The 18,877-nt window shown below is 51.6% G+C and overlaps 1 protein-coding gene across 4 annotated transcripts in view; it reads right to left on the bottom strand.

The window, feature by feature from the left end:
• GALNT14 (polypeptide N-acetylgalactosaminyltransferase 14) overlaps positions 1-18,877 on the bottom strand; it is a 223,840-nt gene that overhangs the window by 74,902 nt on the left and 130,061 nt on the right. For all 4 annotated transcript variants that reach the window (XM_060309623.1, XM_060309624.1, XM_070046883.1 and 1 more), the window contains exon 2: positions 15,064-15,233. In XM_060309623.1, the coding sequence (XP_060165606.1) occupies positions 15,064-15,233 (170 nt within the window). The remainder of the gene's footprint in view (positions 1-15,063; positions 15,234-18,877) is intronic.

The following is an 18,877-nucleotide window of genomic DNA, read 5'->3' as shown; positions in this document are numbered from 1 at the left end:
GGAGACCCAACCAACCCGCATTCCTGAAAGGGGAGAGAGCAGCGAAGGTGAGAAGGCATGAATGAAGCCTTGTGCAGTCAGGCAGCTGCAAGCCTGGGCTCGGCTGGGGTGGGCTGGCAGCTTTGCAGGGTTTGGATGGGGAGCGATGCATCGGCATTTGGGATGCTCTCCATGGAGGAGGTGTGGAGGGTGGACCGGTAGCGGGCCAGAGCCCAGTGGGAGGGCGGCTGAGGGCTGCTGCGGTCACCCAGGCAGAGGCGAGAGCTGTCAGCAGGGAGCAAGGGCAGGGACCAGGAGCTGTGTAGGAGGCAGACCCAACAAAGTGAGGGTGAGAGAGGAGGGGATGCCAAGGGTCTGGTTTGGGTCACAGGGTGAAGAGTGGGCTTGCCCTGGGATGGAGACATGAGAGCAGACTGGGTACAGGCAGGCTCGGCACGGCCTGGAGTAAGGAAAAAATGATGTGTCCATATGATGTATCAAGGAGTGACGGGGAGAAGTAGGAAAACAGGGGACAGAGATAACGATGTGTGGTCTGGCTGCAAGGTCACTGGGAGGGTGAGGTGAGGGCAGACGTGAGAGCTGTCAGATACGATATGCTTCAGTCGAATGTAAGTGGCTCCTCTTCCTACATCCAGGACACTAAGGACCCCACAAGGGGCCTTTGCTGATCGTGCCACTTGTCAGTCCAGATGGAAGCCCGGCTGCCACGTGACTCCCCGGGTCCCCCAGCAGAGCCCTTCTGTCACGTCACACATTCCTCAGTGAGTTTTCCCGCTGTCCTTGGTCCCCGGGGCTCACGTCGCTCCATCCCACTGTCTGTCACCACAGCTGCACGGGCAGCTTCCTTCCCACAGCTTCTCCCACCCACAGCTGTCATCTCCTCTCTGCTCTTTTCATCTCTTGTCAAACACATTTTGTACTTCCTGGACCCCGGCCCTTAAATCACTCCCTCTGCTGGCCTTGGCATCTATCCCCGGTATCTGAAAAATGCAAATTTCACCAGACGCGGCATTGCAGTTGCCTCATGGCTTATTTTGTGTTCTAGTTTCCAAAGTAAGTCTGACATTCAGGCACGTGAAGTGTTCGGTGCTGAGAGCCAAGGATGAGGCAGGATGCTCTCTGCACAACTTCCACCCCTGCCCGCCTTGCTCTTGGAGCGCACGCCAACTCGGAGGTGTGGGACAAGGCACCAGGCCAGAACCTCTCCAAACTTACTCACATCACCCCTTTGTCCTGGTTTGGGTCACCCTCCCTGCCCGCCTCTTGGACCTGCTTTTACCCACAGCTGCAGAGCGGTGAAAAGGCCCCAGGGCCTGAGTGCTAACGCTGGACTGCTCACGACCACAGCTAACAAACAGTCACCGAGGGCTTACTAGGGGTTGAAGACTGGGCTCCGCATGGATTATGGATTTGCTCACCCTCACAGCAATCCTGGGTACCGTCATTATTCCCATTTTAAAGATGAGGAAACTGAGGCCCGGGAGCTGAGTAACTTGCCCAAGGACCAGCTGGTAAGTGGCAGAGATGACTTCTCTCGGGGCTCACATGGCGAGAAGACCTACTCTGCCACTTAGCCAACCAGCTGCCTTGCCTGGGCCTCTGTTTCCTCTGCTGTGAAATGACAATGACCCCTTCACCCATAGGGCTACTGAGGACATCACGGGTAAGGGATGTGAGAGTGCTTTGGAAAGTCTCCCGGAAATATAAGGTGTGATTATTCTCATTCTAGGCACTTACCACAAGGTTCAGCCTTTCACTAAGGAATTGCCAAAGGTGCCTTGAGACTCCTTGGGCCTCGTCAAGCCAGGGCTACCAGCCCTGTTTCTCTCTGGCGTTAGGGGCGTCACACCACGCCAAGTGCACTAGGGGTCGGGGGATAATGGTAACTGAACACGACAGCATCCTGGGCTTTAAAGGGAAAAGTCCGTATGTCCCAACTCCCTGTACTAGACTGAAAAACGTGGGCAGGTCACCAGTTTGCAGCCAAGCTGCCGCCCACGTGTCAATTCCAGGGGTAGATGGTTTTGTTGTCGTCGTGTTTAATAGATCCTGAGACCTTCGGATAAGTGCACAGATCATGTCACATCAGCTTACATGTGGATCTCCAGCTGGGAGGGAGTCTGGTGACCTCCACTGAGGGGAAGGCATGAGGGGGCAGGGGAACCATACAAGGAAACGGCCGCAGCAGCAATAAAAAAGGACAGCTCCACTGGTTCTGCGGGGCCCTCGAGTCCTGTCAGGAAGGGGAGTGCGTGAGCAGAACGATTAAACCGGGGTCTTGGGGGCGGGCCATTGCTGCTGAGCTAGAAGGAGCCCTGCGTCTGGAAATAGCCTCCAATCTGAGTCAGTCCCTAAGTCACTTCCTGCACATTCTTACTGGCAGAGTATTTTCCACCAGCAGCAGAGCTAGAAGTGACCTTAATAACAATCTCTGAGCTACTTCTCTCTTCTTAAAGGTGAAGAAATGTCACCCAGAGAGCGGAAGAGCTGGGGAGCATCTTAGGACCCAGATCTTCTCATGCTCCATTCAGCTCTTCCCCTCTCATTTTATCATGCTGCCAAGATGTGGGACAAAATGCCAGAAACTAATCAGAAGAGGAGGAGATAATTGAGGACAGACTCAAAGCCAGGCTTCATGCTTGGTTCTTGGGCAAAGAGCACAGAAAGATGAACAGGGAAGGGGCAAGACTCTTGATCAAGGATTCAAGTGGCCGATACACCTAGGAAAAGGCGTTCCACTTCACTGATTCATGGAGAAAGGCAGATGTAAACCACGATGAGACACCCCTACTCAGCCTCTAGAAAGGCTAAAATGAAAGAGACTGATTACAGCAAGTGACGGCCAACAAAGACATGGAGCCACCGGAACTCTCACCCTGCTAGTGGGGGTGGAACGGTCTAACCGCTTCCTTAGATGTTTGACAAAATCTTAAAAAGCTGCCAGGGGTGGGCTTCCCTGGTGGCGCAGTGGTTGGGAGTCCGCCTGCCGATGCAGGGGACACGGGTTCGTGCCCCGATCCGGGAGGATCCCACATGCCGTGGAGCGGCTGGGCCTGTGAGCCATGGCCGCTGAGCCTGCGCGTCCGGAGCCTGTGCTCCACAACGGGAGAGGCCACAACAGTGAGAGGCCCGCGTACCGCAACAACAACAACAACAACAACAAAAAAAAAAGCTGCCAGGGATACACCCTATAGAAACGCATACGCCTGTTCGCCAGAAGACAAATACAAGGTTACTCATAGGAGCTCTATTCAGAAGAAACTCACACTGGAAAAACCCCAAATGAGCATTAGAAGTGGAACAGATATATAAATTGTAATATATTCCTCCAAAGGAATACTATACAGCAATGAGAATGAACAAACTGTCTTGCAAAATGTGGCTGGATTTCACACACTTATCTTTTTTTTAATAGATTTTTATTGGAGTATAATTGCTTCACAATACTGTTAGTTTCTGCTGGACAACAAAGCGAACCAGCCATATGGATACACATGTCCCCATATCCCCTCCGTCTTGAGCCTCCCTCCCATCCTCCCTATACCACCCCTCTAGGTCATCGTAAAGCACCGAGCTGATCTCCCTATGCTATGCTGCTGCTTCCTACCAACCAACTATTTTACATTCAGTAGTGTATGTATGTCGATGCTACTCTCACTTTGCCCCAGCTTTCCCCTTCCACCCCAAGTCCTCAAGTCTATTCTCTATGTCTACCTCGTTTTTTTTTTTTAAACGTTGGGGGTAGGAGTTTATTAATTTTATTTATTTATTTTTGCTGTGTTGGGTCTTCGTTTCTGTGCGAGGGCTTTCTTCAGTTGTGGCAAGCAGGGGCCACTCTTCATCACTGTGCACGGGCCTCTCATTATCGCAGCCTCTCTTGTTGTGGAGCACAGGCTCCAGAGGTGCAGGCTCAGTAGTTGTGGCTCACGGGCCCAGTCGCTCCGCGGCATGTGGGATCCTCCCAGACCAGGGCTCGAACCCGTGTCCCCTGCATTAGCAGGCAGATTCTCAACCACTGCGCCACCAGGGAAGCCCCTCTATGTCTACCTCTTTATTCCTGCCCCGCAACTAGGTTCATCAGTACCTTTTTTTTTTTTTCCTTAAGATTCCATATATACACGTTAGCATATGGTATTTTTTTTCTTTCTGACTTACTTCACTCTGTATGACAGACTCTAGGTCCATCCACCTCACTACAAATAACTCAATTTCATTTCTTTTTATGGCTGAGTAATATTCCATTGTATATATGTGCCACATCTTCTTTATCCATTCATCTGTCGATGGACACTTAGGTTGCTTCCATGTCCTGGCTATTGTAAATAGAGCTGCAATGAACATTGCGGTACATGACTCTTTTTGAATTACGGTTTTCTCAGGGTATATGCCCAGTAGTGGGATTGCTGGGTCATATGGTAGGTCTATTTTTAGTTTTTTAAGGACGCTCCATACTGTTTTCCATAGTGGTTGTATCAATTTACATTCCCACCAACAGTGTAGGAGGGTTCCCTTTCACCACACCCTTCCCAGCATTTATTGTTTCTAGATTTTTAATAATGGCCATTCTGACCAGCGTGAGTGATACCTCACTGTAGTTTTGATTCGCATTTCTCTAATAATTAGTGATGCTGAGCATCTTTTCATGTGCCTCTTGGCCATCTGTATGTCCTCCTTGGTGAAATGGCTATTTAGGTCTTCCACCCATTTTTTAACTGGACTGTTTGTTTTTTTTGCTATTGAGCTCCATGAGCTGTTTGTATATTTTGGAGATTAATCCTTTGTCTGTCGTTTCATTTGCAAATATTTTCTCCCATTCTGAGGGTTGTCTTTTCGTCTTGTTTGTGGTTTCCTTTGCTGTGCAAAAGCTTTTAAGTTTAATTAAGTCCCATTGGTTTATTTTTGTTTTTATTTCCATTACTCTAGGAGGTGGGTCAAAAAAGATCTTGCTGTGGTTTATGTCAAAGAGTGTTTTTCCTATGTTTCCCTCTAATGGAGAAAAGACAGCCTCTTCAATAAGTGGTGCTGGAAAACCTGGACAGCTACATGTAAAAGAATGAAATTAGAACACTACCTAACACCCTATACCAAAATAAACTCCAAGTGGATTAAACATACACATACCTTTGAGGGAAGGCAGACACACAAAGTACACACTCTTTATAAACAGCTCAAGAACAAGCAATGCTAGTCTATGGCATTTGAAGTCTAGACAGTGTTACTTATGGTGGGGAGCAGAGTGGGGAACAAAGGTGGCTTCTGGCAAACTGAGGGTCTTGTCCCTGACCGAGGTGCTTGATATAGGAACGTGGGTAACTTCTCTTAGGAAAAGTTCATCAAGCTGTACATGTACAAAGTGTGAACTTTCCTATATGTCTGTGATGCTTTGATAGAAAGTTTACTTAAGACGAAGAGAGATCCTCATCCGTGGGTATATTTTGGTGTTGCAGGAATATTTCAAAAGCCACGGAACTGGAAGGATTCAAAATACAGCCCATGAAATAGGCAAGGACTGTAATGAAATAGGTAGCAAACTCATCAGTGCCTTGTCCCCTTCTTAGAACTCCAACCATCCTGGTGCCCTTCATAGTGCTAGAGAGAACACCCCAGAACACAGAGCGCAAATCCGAGGTCCCCTCAGCCTTCTGCCTCTGACCTTTAAAAGTACACACCCCAAACCAAATTTTTAAGGAAAAGATAATTTAGAGGAGAGAGAAATGATACCACCTTCCCCTTGGTGTTACTGGCCCTGGGCACCAGGACTTAGTTTCAAGGCCAGAGTAAGGGAACATTGTTCCCATGGGGAGTGACCCACAGGTGAGGAGGGACTGGTGGCCTGTAGGGGCACTAAGGTAGTTCCCAGTCATCCAGTGGGGGATTTGCTCACTTGGGGAATCTCAGTTCCACGAGAGCAAGCGCCAGGACTGCTCATTTACTGATATGTCCCTAATAGCCTAATTATGCAATATGCATAAGTAATAAGTATTGGGGGCTGTTTTTTTTTTATGGCAAATATTAATTCCAAACCAGTTTCCTATTCTGGGCACTGAATATACCTCTCCATCTCTTTCTACATCTCTTTCCATTGCCTCTTTCCTCAGGCATCATGTAATAAAGGGGACAAACCCAAGGAGGAGGAAGGGAAATCTGCCCCCAGAAGCAAGGCCATTTAGTACCTTTCAAAGCCACACAGCGTTCTTCGTGGGGTACCTGCCCATTAGAATTTGGCCTCAGTGACAGAACACCAGAAGAAACTACTGACTCCATTAACCAACTGAAATATGTTATTTCTGTGTCTCTAAGCAAAACTAAAATAAAAATATCAAACTATCTTATCTGAAGCCCAGAATCCTCATGCATCATCTCTTCTGCTTGTTCCTACAAGCACAAGTCAAACACACACACACACACACACACACACACACACACACACTCACTCACTCACTCAGTGAACCTGGCCATAATAGGGGTTTTATGTTTGTGACAGAATTATATGTATATGTGTATACACACACACACACACACACACACACACACACACACACACGCTCACCTAGAATCTAAAAGCTTGATTTTGAGTTTAACCCAAGCATTGACTAGCTGTGCGACCTTGGACAAGTCCCTTAACCTATCTGAGCCTGAATTTCCATACCTAGGTATATGGTTAATCTGCTAGTCTTGCTGTTCTGCCCCAATCTCCACAGCCAGTACTGGTACTCAATCCTGAAGCCCAGCAGTTAGTTTGGGGGTCAAGAACAAACCCCCTTTTCCAGGTCCCTACCAGCTCCTTTTCCTGCCGGACCAGTTCTGGTTTCTCATCTCTCCCACCTCACCTCTGAGTAAACTCCCAGGTGTAAGACACAACACTCCCACCCTGAGGATGCCAGAGCCTCAGAGCCAAGATCCCACATTACGCTCCACCGCCTTGGGCCGGCTCCAGGTTCAGGCTGGGCTTGGTCCCCTCCCCCAGGCAGGAGCTCCCAAAATATGGTGCTGCCCCAAGATGTGCTATCTAGGGCATCTCTCAGGGTTGCTCTGATGAGGGGCCAGATCAAGTGTGAAAGTGAAAGCATTCCAGTGTTTACTGAATTAACTGTAAGGTCCTCGCCCCAAATCCAAGGCTTTGCCCCAATATGACCCGAAGTATCCCTTCCAGAATTATCCTCCCCCACTCATCCCCTCCATTATCCCACCCTCCAAGGAAACTGGACTGACTCCCACAAAACACTGTGGCTCTTCCATCTCCTTGCCTTTGGTACACTGTCCCCTCAACTTGGAATGCCTCCCACCTGCAAAAATCCTACCTGTCTCCCCTAGTTCTTGCGGTCCAGATGCTGCCTCCTTCAAAAAACCTCTGCTTCCCATTCACGTGTAAACTCCTTCTCCTCCTTATGCCAGCCTAATGCTATTTTGTCTTTTTCCTATGGGAAAGCTCCTAACTCCTGTGTTCTGTTCCATGGTCAAGACAGAAATAGCTACACCCAACCAGAGACAGGGCAGGAAATGGGTGCTTGGAAATCAAGGGCGGGAAGGCTGTGCCTTAACTCCAGAAATAAGGACATGGCTTCAGGGCAATCCACATTTGAGCATCAGGAACCCGTTGCTGTGCACTTCTCCCACTAGACCATGAGCTCCTGGGAGCGGAGACCAGTTCCTAGCACGGAGCTCTGCATGCAGTTAGTGTTCAGTAAATGTGCTGAGTGGATGAATGGGGAAATGAGTGAATGAGTGAGATGCACAGTGGTGGGAAGTCAAGTTGGTGGGAATTAACTAGGAAACAAGGTGTGAGAAAACATTAGCTAAGGCGGTTTGTCCAGATGAGTTCTCATCAGTAGCTTTTCTTGACTGGCCCCCTTTCAAAGGCTGAAGAGTTGCCCTTTTGGGAAATCTGTCCGAATCTCATAGCGCAGGCCAGGGGTTGAGGGAGGGACCTGCAGGGGCAGCACACAAGGAACAGGGGACCTGAGTGGAAGGAATCCTGGCCCAGAGATGCCCTGCTCTCTCAGCCTTTGTGGTCTTTCTTCCTCCGCACCCTGGAGAGAACCCCTTCCCGGGGCCTGTAAGTGGTCCTGCAATCAGGGGTACCCAGGGCAGCAGACACAGTTCTCCTGCTGAGAGATTCCAGGCTGTTGGGAAACTCTTCCCGCTATTCCCTTCCAAAGCTCCCTGAAACTCTCAGATGCTCTGGAGTGAAGCACTCTCAGAACCACTGTCAACGGGCTTGCAAACTCCTGTATTGAAAAATGGCGCACAGAGACCAGAATGCAGCAGATGGGAGAGCTTGTTTGCAAAGCTAACTGTCTGCGATGGGTTTCCCCTCCCCTCCCCTCCACCTTGATCTGGAATCACCAAGTCTATGCTGAGCTAGTGGAGCTGCCTTGACTCTGAGGGAATATGAACATTTGTTACGCTTAGCCATTCCAGCCACAAAGATCTGGATCCTATTACTGCTAAGTGACGAGGACAAGGATAGAAACGATGATGATCTTCGGCAGCCACTCCAACTGAGTAAATTCAAGGAAGGATAAATGCAATCCTAGACTGGGCCACAGCCCCTTCGTTTCCCAGGATGAAAAGAAGCAAAGGAAAAACGTCTTCCCGGTGAGATTATCGAAGTGTGGAATTTTCCCTCCAGGCAAGCGATGGGCATCCCACTGTTGGAATGATTTAGCACCGCACTGGACAGAGCCCAGGAGGATATGCCGCCGAGGGGAACAGTCAAACCCAGCATGGCCGGGGGAGGTGACCTAATGAGGCTTCCCAGCTCTCACTCCTCTCAGCTCACAGCTCACGGGCGCATCCACCCTGCCACCTGCTCCCCTGCAATCAAAGCGACCCCATAATAAGCATTGCTAGGCAACAGCGAAAGTATACATGTGCCTCATCAAAATATTTCCCCCCTTCACGAGGGGTGTGCCTCCACTTCATGGCTTCCTGTCTGCCAGACGTTTTATGTGCTACTTGGATGATAGCAAATCCAGCTGTTGTCACCAGAATGTGGTGACGGGTGGGGGCGGCAGGACTGGAAAATGAGGACTGTTTGTTCGACCAGACAATGCTTGATAAACAGCAGAACCCCCCTGGGAAATGTGCTCAGCCTCACCCCAGCTAGACGCTGTCTCTTCCTCACTGAAATATTTATGGTACCCCACCTCCAGCCCCCAACACAGGCAGCCACATCCACTCATCCTTGCGGCCCCACAGGACTTAGGTAGTGCCCTGGAAATGAAGGCTCTCATCCAAGTTAACAGAACAATGGGCCTTAGGGGGAAAATGCGGGACTAGGATGCCCCAATGAAGCACCCCGTGTTGACAGAGTCTTTTTTTTTTTGCGGTTCGCGGGCCTCTCACTGTTGAGTCCTCTCCCGTTGCGGAGCACAGGCTCCGGATGTGCAGGCTCAGCGGCTACGGCTCATGGGCCCAGCCGCTCTGCGGCATGTGGAATCTTTCCGGACCGAGGCACGAACCCGTGTCCCCTGCATCAGCAGGCGGACTCTCAACCACTGCGCCACCAGGGAAGCCCCTGAAGCACCCCGTGTTGTATTCACACGAGGCCGAGGCGGCTGGGAGAGCGGAGCGTATGTTTATATCAGGAAGAGAAGGCCAACCACGGAAGAATGAACCCGTCTACAATTGTGTGGCATTCAGGGAATGCGAAAGCTTTGAGGTTATCTAGTCCAACTACAGATGAGAAAACAAGCCGAGACAGGGCAGGGATGGGCAGAAGGCCATTGCTGGTCACCTTGTCCCCACTGCTCTCACTGGGCCTGAATCAGGGGTGGGGAGACCAAGCTGTAGCAAAGACATGTCTGAAGCCCCAAGACAGCAGGTTTCCATCTCAAGATGGTGAAAATGTCAAATGTTACATAAGGGGCAGGGCGGGCAGGGGAAGGCTGTTGACCCTGAAGGGTGAATGAGTAGACCCACTGGAAACTGTAGGAACTCATTTCTAAACTCTCCTCACTGCTGACCCCATGGGCCCCACGGCCCCCATAAACCCTGGAATGGAGAGTTCAAAGCCTGCCCCCCAGTCTTATCTGCTACTCCTCACTTCAGTCATCCCAGGCTCCAGGTAAACCTTGCTGCCTCCCACAAAATACCGTAGACTCCACAGGGTAAAGGACCAAGAGAAAGATGGTGACTCTATCCCATTTCACACAGGGGATCAAGCCCCTGGCCCCTCTGGGGCTTCTTCTATCACGTGACACCCCGCCATGACTTGTTTGTCAGCGTTCCACGCCACCAATGCACTCGCTTTTCAATCAGCACAGTGGGTGGTTGGTGAAAACCTCCGCAGTCTTCCTCCTTTCTCCCCTCCTCACTCCACCTGGGTACCTTTGGATTCCTAAGCCATTCTGCCCAGTGCACGCTCTCTCAGCAGTGCCTGCTCTGATGCTCAGCTAACAGCTCTGTTTCAGGCGTTGCTCAAACGCATCCTATAAATCACAATGCAATTACTGTGGTAGGAAAATCTGAAGCAAATTTAATAAGCTCAGACCCCTCTCACATGCTGTTTCTTCACTCTTCTCTTCTCAGTAATGAGAACTCTTTAAGGGAAAAAGGCCTTTTTCCTTTAACAGAGGTTCTTCTCCTGGTCCCTTATCTGAAGCCCATGAGGATGGGAGGATACGGAGAAGGGGGCTTCCTCTAGCTCCTCTTGTCCTATTTACCCATCAGGCAGATAGGAAAAGAGTTATCAGTTGTCTTTCCAGGCTTACTCTCCCTTTCATTTGCTCAACTAACATTTATTGAATTCCTATCACACATCAAAGATTTCTCCCCCCTAGAGGGCAACTGGTGTCATAACTAGTAGAACCTTAGCTGCAAGGCATGCTTGGAACATGGACAGGGAGAGGGAAGCCGTGTCCATGGGGTCGGGTCCCACAAAGGAACCAGGAGTCCAGAGTGGGCCAATGGCCACAGTAGGAGCTTCTTGGTAAAGGTGATGCCAATTGCCAAGAGGATGGCAGCATATACACCCTGTGGTTGAAGAAACTGAGAAGAGGAAGGGGCAGAGAAGCCAGAGGTCTCTACAGGGCCTGAGACAGAGCCCCATCACCTGGACAGAGGGACAGGGCTGCAGCCTGTAGGCAGGAAGGCATCTTTATACCAGGGCCTACTTTGTACTCAAACCCTGGGCCTTTCAGCTGGACCCACCCACCCATGGACTTCATCTGACCCACAAAAGGAAGCCGCAGTGCCAGCTGATGCTCCGTGGTTTGCAAATTTGAGCAGGCATCAAAATCACTGGTGGTGCTTGTTGAGACAGATCGCCAGGCTCCACCCCAGAGTGCCTCACTCGGCAGTTCCGGGGGGAAGCTTAGAAACTGCAGTTCTAAGTCTCCAGGTGATGCCGGTGTTGTTCGTCTCCTGGTCTGGGAAACCACACTTTGAGAACCATCGTTCTAAGCCTTTGCTATTCGAAGTGTGATCAATGGACCGTCCATCGGCAGAACCTGGGGGCTTGATAGGAATGCAGACTCTCAGGCCCCACCCCAGACCTGCTGGATCAGTTTGACGAGAACCTCAGGTGATTTAAGTTTGAGAAACACGTACCTGGAACGGCGTTTCTCAACCCTGGCTGCTTCCTGGAATCACTTGGGGAACTCAGAAAAGAGACACTTCAGCTGGTTGGAGGCTGGGTATCAGCCTTTCTTAAGTTCCCCAAGTGGTTCTTATGAGATGCCTGGATTGAGAACTGCTGGGACCCCCACTCATGACCAACACTCCACGCCCATTTCTCCAGCTTTGAACTCACCCTTGAGGCCCTCCTCTGTTCCTCCCTGACCCCCACCTCTCCTGACAACTGAAGTGATCTCCCTAATGCTCCTTCCTGACACTCGGCGTTTGGTTGCCTCTCTTGCCTGAGTATCTTCAGTTTTCTCAGGAGACCCCCCGCCACGACACTTCCCTTCCATTCCTGGCCCTGCAGTGCCAACCTGCCCATATTATTACCGTGCAATAATAACAACAATGAAAATTTTTTTTTACTACTTGCTAAGGAGTATGTAAGTAACTTTACATATAGATTATTTGATCCTTATGAAAAGCGCATTTGATAGGTATCATTGTTATTTTTATCCCTACTTTTCAAAAGAGGAAAGTGTGGACCAGGGAAGCCAGGTAATGATGAGTTTGCTCAGCTAGTCAGCAGCACAGGCAAGACAGGAAACAGGGTGATCTGATCCCAGACTCTATATCATTAACCCCTGGGCTGTACTGCCTTCTGCTTGACTCTGACTTAGGGGGAAGATATGGCCTCATCCTTTTGCTGGGGCTGAGAAGGCATATTTATGTTTCATTCTTGAGAACTCAGGTAACAAGCAGGGCTGGCGTTATGGCAGGTGTTCTCATTGCAGTTTCGCTCCCAGGGAACATTTGGCAACGTCTGGAGACATATTTGGTTGTCACAACTCGGGGAGGTGCTACTGGCGTCTCGTGGGTAGAGGCCAGAGACGCTGCTAAACGTCCAAAGTACAGGACAGCCCCCCTTACCTACAGTTACCCAGCCCCAAATGTCAGTCACCACTGAGAACCCCTGGTCAGGTAGACGCAGGTCACCAGCAGCCACAGCTGGTCAGAGCGGGGACAGGCAGGGCCTGAGAATGGGCCCAGGCAGGCAAGCCCCAGGGCTGGAAGAGGATGAAGACAGGATACAGCAGAGAGGCCAGAATCACAGAAGGATTAAGGGACTTAGCTGGTGACTTCAACCTCAAGGACACGGACTCCCTGGGAGGTAAGGGTTGGAAATGGGAGGTCCTGGAGACAGAAAGTCACCACTCAGTGGGGGCCCACTTGAGAGGAGAACATTGGGCTTTGCAGTCTCCGGAACTCCCATCACCACGAGGGTGATCCAGGCACAGGGTCAGTCCCGTACCAAACTCAGCCTCAGAGAGCTGATCAGCGGGTGACTTCTGTCAGGGCTTGCTTAGCGTTTTGTGCACAGCAGGCGGGACCACGTGCCATGGCTGCCTGGTCCCATGTGCTTGCCCTCATTCCCAATGCCCTGTCGTCTCCCCTTCCTGCTCTTTCAGATTAGGATCCATAAATCTGAACTGCTCTGAGTAACACAATCCGAGCTCCCACAGAGCAAGGTCACTGTCCCGAGGCAGACATGTGGCTGATACACTTTTCCTCGTTGTCTTCCAAAGGGTGTCTGCATTCTGTCTAAATCTTCTCTTCCCTTCTTGCTGCAATCCCAGAAGATCACACTTACCTCACGGAAGAAACACACTGGGTTAGGTAGGGAGCCTGGAACTGGACCTGGGGAAGTCAGATCCTTGGGGACAGGCTGAGTTCTTCACCCACAACTACCACTATGTCCAGCCCTGTAAAATGCTTTCATTTCTGCCTCTCAGATCATAAAACAGGGTGAACGCAGATTTTAGTCCTGGTCAGGTATCCCCGCAAATCTGCCTGCCCAGTGAATTCCCCGACGCCTCCTCCCTGCAGGTGGGAGCATTCAGAGGCAGTTCCGACAGCTGTCACCCAGATACACCAGCCCCTTTCCTGGCGAGGAGGTGCCCCTGTGTCCCTCTACAGGGCCTCAGCATCTGGACGCTGGAGACCCAGTGGAGCTTCTCAGCCTTCTGCCTGTTCTCTCTTCCCTGTTCTCCTATACATACTCTCCACCCCGCGAAATAAAATAATCTAATATTTAAATAAAATTCTATCATGTCCAAGGACCAGGGTAAGTGCTGGGGAATTTTAATAGGAATAGTACAAGACTCTGACTTGAAGCTTTCAGGCAAGCAGCAGGGAGTGTCCTGGGTAAAGGGGGCTTCCAGGTCCCACCGCTAAGGAAGCATCTCCTGGGTACCTCGAGGAGAGGGTTGAGTTCACAGACTCTCAGAGTGAGAAGGCATAGATCTCAACCAGTTCAGTCCCCTGGCTTTATTCATGGGGGAAACCAGGACTCCGGCTCCTCTTAGGCGTGATGGTGATTAACCAGGACTGGTCAAACCCCTCCACGGAAATAAACTGTATAAGTCAAGGTTCTGAGTTGTGCAGCCTAGTCGGGAAGACTGAGTCCACCAGCCTTCCCATACCACCAACTTAGGTACCACCTGATCGACCAGCCTCGTTTGTCATGAGAATTTTTACTGTCCTGCTTCTAAACCCCAGTGTCCACAATTCGGTACCCAGAGGCCCAAACAGACACAGAAAGCTAAGAAGCTAACAGCAACCCTACAGTCTCTCATTTGACGTTGCCTTCAAGCCCCTCTACCCCAAGCTTGCCGGTCTGCTACCTTGGGTGCCAAGTCAATTTCCCGCAGCAGACAGGAAACACGCCCTCATGAGTCTTTGGCACAGCTGGGCCTCCCAGCTTGGAGGTGAGGAGGGGAGGCACTGGGTGAGACTGACCTGCTTCCTCAGGCCTCCCCAGGAAGCAAAGGGCTGGCTGACTCTAGGAAGGCTTGAGAGGCGAAGCGCCTTCACAAAGCCTCATTTTGCTGGGAAACAAAGCTTTCCACATTGCCCCAGGCCTGATCTCTGCAACCCATCTGAAGGGGGCCTGACCAAGGGGATAGCAGGACAGAGGCTGTGTGAAAGGGCTGCTCCGAAGCAGACAGCGGAGGCCCCTCTGGCTTCTCTTCTCACGTGCCAAAAGGTCAGGCTGTAGGACCTCTGACGGCCTGACATCTTGGCACGTGAGAAGAGAAGCCAGGGGGACCTCCCAGCGACAGCAGAGACCACCAGCCTGACTGCCCAGAGGCCTGCCCTCCCCCAGTGTGAGAGCCAGGCCAGGCCATGGGAATCTGCCAGGGGAGAAAGGTTCTGGCTGTAGGGTGTTGAGTGTTCCATGACTTCCTGGCGGGTATGCCTAGGGTGAGCCCCGGGTGAGGGCGGCAGGGTGCAGGTGGAGGCCTCCTCCCTCTCCACGGGGTGCTTTGGGACGGCTCACGGCAGCAAGAAGCACAGACGGGGCAAACTGCAACATCACAGAGCCCCTCGTGTCTACCTGGCAACGAACGGTTTCCCTGGCCCGATTCCTGGCACTGGGCGCTGCACAAAGCTGGCCTGCTGTGGACCTGACGTAACTGTGGGGAGGGGTCGGAAAAGTACCTGAAAAGGCGAGTGTCTGGGACCACCCGGCTGCTGGCAATCCGCTCGCTCTCCCGCTGGTTGAAAGCATACAGCTTATAGGGGTCATCACCAACGCGCCACTTCTTGGCATTCAGGTACCGCCGCTCATCAAACTGGTCCCATAGGTCATCCCAGTCAGCATCCGGAATCTGTGTGACATGAACAGGAAGTCTGTGAGGACGGCTCCCGGTCCTCTCAGCCCCCCTCTGGCTGTCAGTGCCCAGCCGCCAAGACCAGGCTTGTGCTGGCGAGGTTTAGCTCAAAGATAGGGGCAGAGGTAGGACGTTAATAAAACCATGAGCAATAATAATAACAACAGAATGACGATGACAATGACAGCTACCATTTAACGAGTGCTGTGCTCACATACCAGGCACTGTGCTAGGACCTATATACTCTCATTATCTCGTGTAGTTCTCAGAGCAGTTTTAGGAGATGGATGTCGTTCGTATTCCCACTGCATGGACAAGGAAGCAGGCTCTATAGCCCAGGTAGCTGGCTCCAGATCTCACAGCTAGGATGCTGCAGGGCTGGGACCTGGATTCTAGAATACTAACCCCAGGGGCCACTTCTCCAGGGTAATTTGAGACACTTGGTGAGAAGTGCTGGCACAGTGGCTGGCGCATAGCAGGTGGTACACAGTGACTGTCATTCCTTCCTCTGCCACAGGAAGGCGGCGATGAGAAGTAAGCAATCCATCTATAATGGTGCGCTACCCACCAGACGGATGCCTGTGTGTCCCTTTCTTCCTCCAACCCAGGAATCTGGGCTTATTTTGAAGGAGCATCCACGGGGGAGCAAGTAACAACCCTCACCACAAGCGAAGACAGTGCTTTAGAATGTATAAGGCGGCTTCTGCATTCACGATACCGTTTCACCCTCCCCAAGACCCTCTGCAGAGTAGGGAAGACAAGCCTTCAGAAAGGTTACTGGCTCGTCTGAGGTCGCTCGGGTGGCTGGTGGCAGAGCCCAAAGCAGAGCTCTGTCTCCTGGACCCTCCAGTGCAGAGGAGGTGAGGGGATTCACACAGGGAGGCGACGGCTCCTGCCCAGAGCCCAGGCTGCCGCCTCTGCTCTGCCCACCCCAGCTCTGCAGCCAACAGAGACTCCACACAGCCAGCAGGAGGTATGGGCTTCAGGGCCTCAGCACAGTGGATGCTTCCCTTGATAGCCACTGCCTAGTGGGTACTAGTGCTGACCCCGTTGGGGAGAGCTGGTCTCTATCAACGAAGCTCAGACCTTTCAGGTGCATCAAAGCCAAAAGAGTCCTGTGCCAGGAAGAACCTATTGACCAGGCTCCGACCTGGACCACGAGGGCTGGAGCCCTGGGGCTGGCATCGAGGGTGAGATGTTCATTCATGTGTTACTGACCCTCCTCGCTGTGCAAGTATCTGAAGCTGCCCGGGTACCGCCCATCCCATCATTGACCAGGATGCTCTTCTGCACTCAGGGCATCTAAACAGGAAGGCCCAGGGCAGGTGCTGCTGACAGCAGTGCAAGCGCTCGGCCCACATTTGGCAGGTAAGGGGGGGCCGCTCGCCCACATACACATTCATCTCAGGCACCACTGCATCTTATCTGATAATTGATCTCTCCCTTTCGCTCGCTCTCTCTGTTATCTCCTTTTGAAACAGCATTCTCCTGCTAATAGCACAAAATGAAGCACTGGAAACCAGTGATTTTTATCCAATAATTGATTTTATTAATGTCCTGTGATACTGCTGCTACATGGGGGTATTTGTGTGGGGGTGGTATGAAACCCCCAGCCTGGGCTGTGTCATGTCACAGCCTGAAAGATGTCACCTGTGCTTGGAACATGACCTCAGGGCCACCCTGACATCCCATTCTTGCGGGAAGGGCCACAGCACCCTGAACCATCTCCAACTGGCTCATGCCCCACTGAATTCACTGCAAATCTCAAAATAAGTTGTAAGCCCCTACAGTGCTGTGTGCTGGGGAGGGGAGATGCGGAGATGGAAGGCCCCTGCCCTCCAGCGGGCGCAACATTGTAGAGACACCTGCATGAAGACACCTGTAACAGAGGAGCGAGGGACATGGGAACGGCTTCCCAGAAGCAGCAGCAAATGAGTTAGGACTTGAAGGATGAGCAGGGATTTTGCTTTGCTTAAGGGGATATGGGGAAGGGAAGTACGTGTGCAGTGAAAATCCAGATAAAAGGCAGAATGGCTCAGGGGAGGAGCATCTTTTCAGGGAATGGCTAGGTCAGAATGGGGAGGTCAGAGTGTGGACTGCAAAGAGAGCAAGAGTGAAAGAAAATTCCAGAATGTGGCTGGTCCCGTATGAAGCAGGTCAGGGGAAAGTATCTCTGGCTGCATGTGCAGGATGGAGTGGAGGGGAGAAAGCTCCTCGAGGAGACCATCTGGGAGGCAACCTCAGCCCTTTAACCCGGTGGGAAGGGAAGCCTGATGGGGCCCAGGTGTACAGTTCCATCCATCAGCTGGAGAAGCAGGTGGTGGGACAGGCACCGTGGGGAGGCACAGGGGCTGGAGTGAGGGCTCTCGACCAACCTCTAAGTCTCATCCCAATCCCTACTTTCTATTAATACCAGACCAGGCTCAGGGCCAAGGGGCCACAAGTTTGGGTGGTTTGCTCAGCCTGGTAATCGCCACCCTAAGGGCAGCTAAGCATCCCTGGCATCTTTGGAGATGGTGCCGTGAGCACTCAGCTGGCTTCCAGAAAGCCTAGAGCCAGAGCAGCAGCCAGGCCGGCAAGAGAAACTGTCTGAGCAGTCCGTCAAGGGCATCCTTGGAGGGGACCATGCCCTCAGGCGGTCATGGGTGCGGAGCTGGTTCCCACTTTGCTGCACTGGATCCACTGGGGGGATCTCCCTGTACTGGGAGCTTGGTGTTTCTATAATGATGTCTGGATGTATTAAATAATGGTGAGACTGTGTTTAAGACAACACTACCATTTGAATAGCAACCTCTATTTTATGAAGCAGGTATTGCAGGTACCTGCTACCTTGCAGGTACTGTCACAGAATCCTCACACAACCCCCATTTGGACAGGGAGGGGTCGACTTAGAGAGGCAAGGTGGCTTGCCCATGCACGATGGCTAGTAAGTGAAGGGACCCTCGACTGAATCTCCCTAGGGCCTCCCAGCGCCATGGTCTGTTCTGTTTATCATGGACAGAACAAGGGGCGTCCTCTCTGCCGAGGATGAATGGGCAGAGAAAGACCCCCCTGGAGGAGTGGAGTGGGGGACATGCCCGCAGGAAGGGCCAGACACTCCTGCCCTGCTTGCCCCCAGAAGAGAGTTGACCGCGGTCCTCCCAGAATTTCTAAAGGGGCAGCGACTTTGCCAGATACTTCCAGTCCTGATTTGGAGCTGGTTTCCAAGCTCTTCAATTCGCAAGTCCCCACATCTGGCCTCTAAGGGCCCAGGGCATGTACGCTGTACCCATGCATCGGATTCCTCGCTTCCTGGCTCATGTGAACATCGAGAGAGTTTCTGAACAGGCGCTTTCACCTTCGCAAGCCTTCCTAGCACAGGAGGTGAAATGCTTTTCCACAACAAGAACACACGCCAAGGAGCCCCCCCAAGGGCCCACCCCAGAGCTGCGCCCACTGCCACGTGGCCCCCCAAGCTGCTACCACTTGACTTTCTGACCGGAATTTATTCAATCTCGAGTGTGTGTGTTTCAAAAGAGGAGTATGAGGCCACAAACAAAAACGAAGACCATCTTTTAAGTAGAAACTATCTGATTAAGCCAGCCAACCCCCTGGCCAAGACCAGTGCTTAAATAACTTGGCACTAAAAATGAAAGCTCGAA

Source organism: Globicephala melas, chromosome 12 (genome assembly GCF_963455315.2).
Source record: "Globicephala melas chromosome 12, mGloMel1.2, whole genome shotgun sequence".
In the NCBI taxonomy this organism is placed as follows: Eukaryota; Metazoa; Chordata; class Mammalia; order Artiodactyla; family Delphinidae; genus Globicephala; species Globicephala melas.
This window is presented reverse-complemented; position numbering and strand designations above follow the sequence as displayed.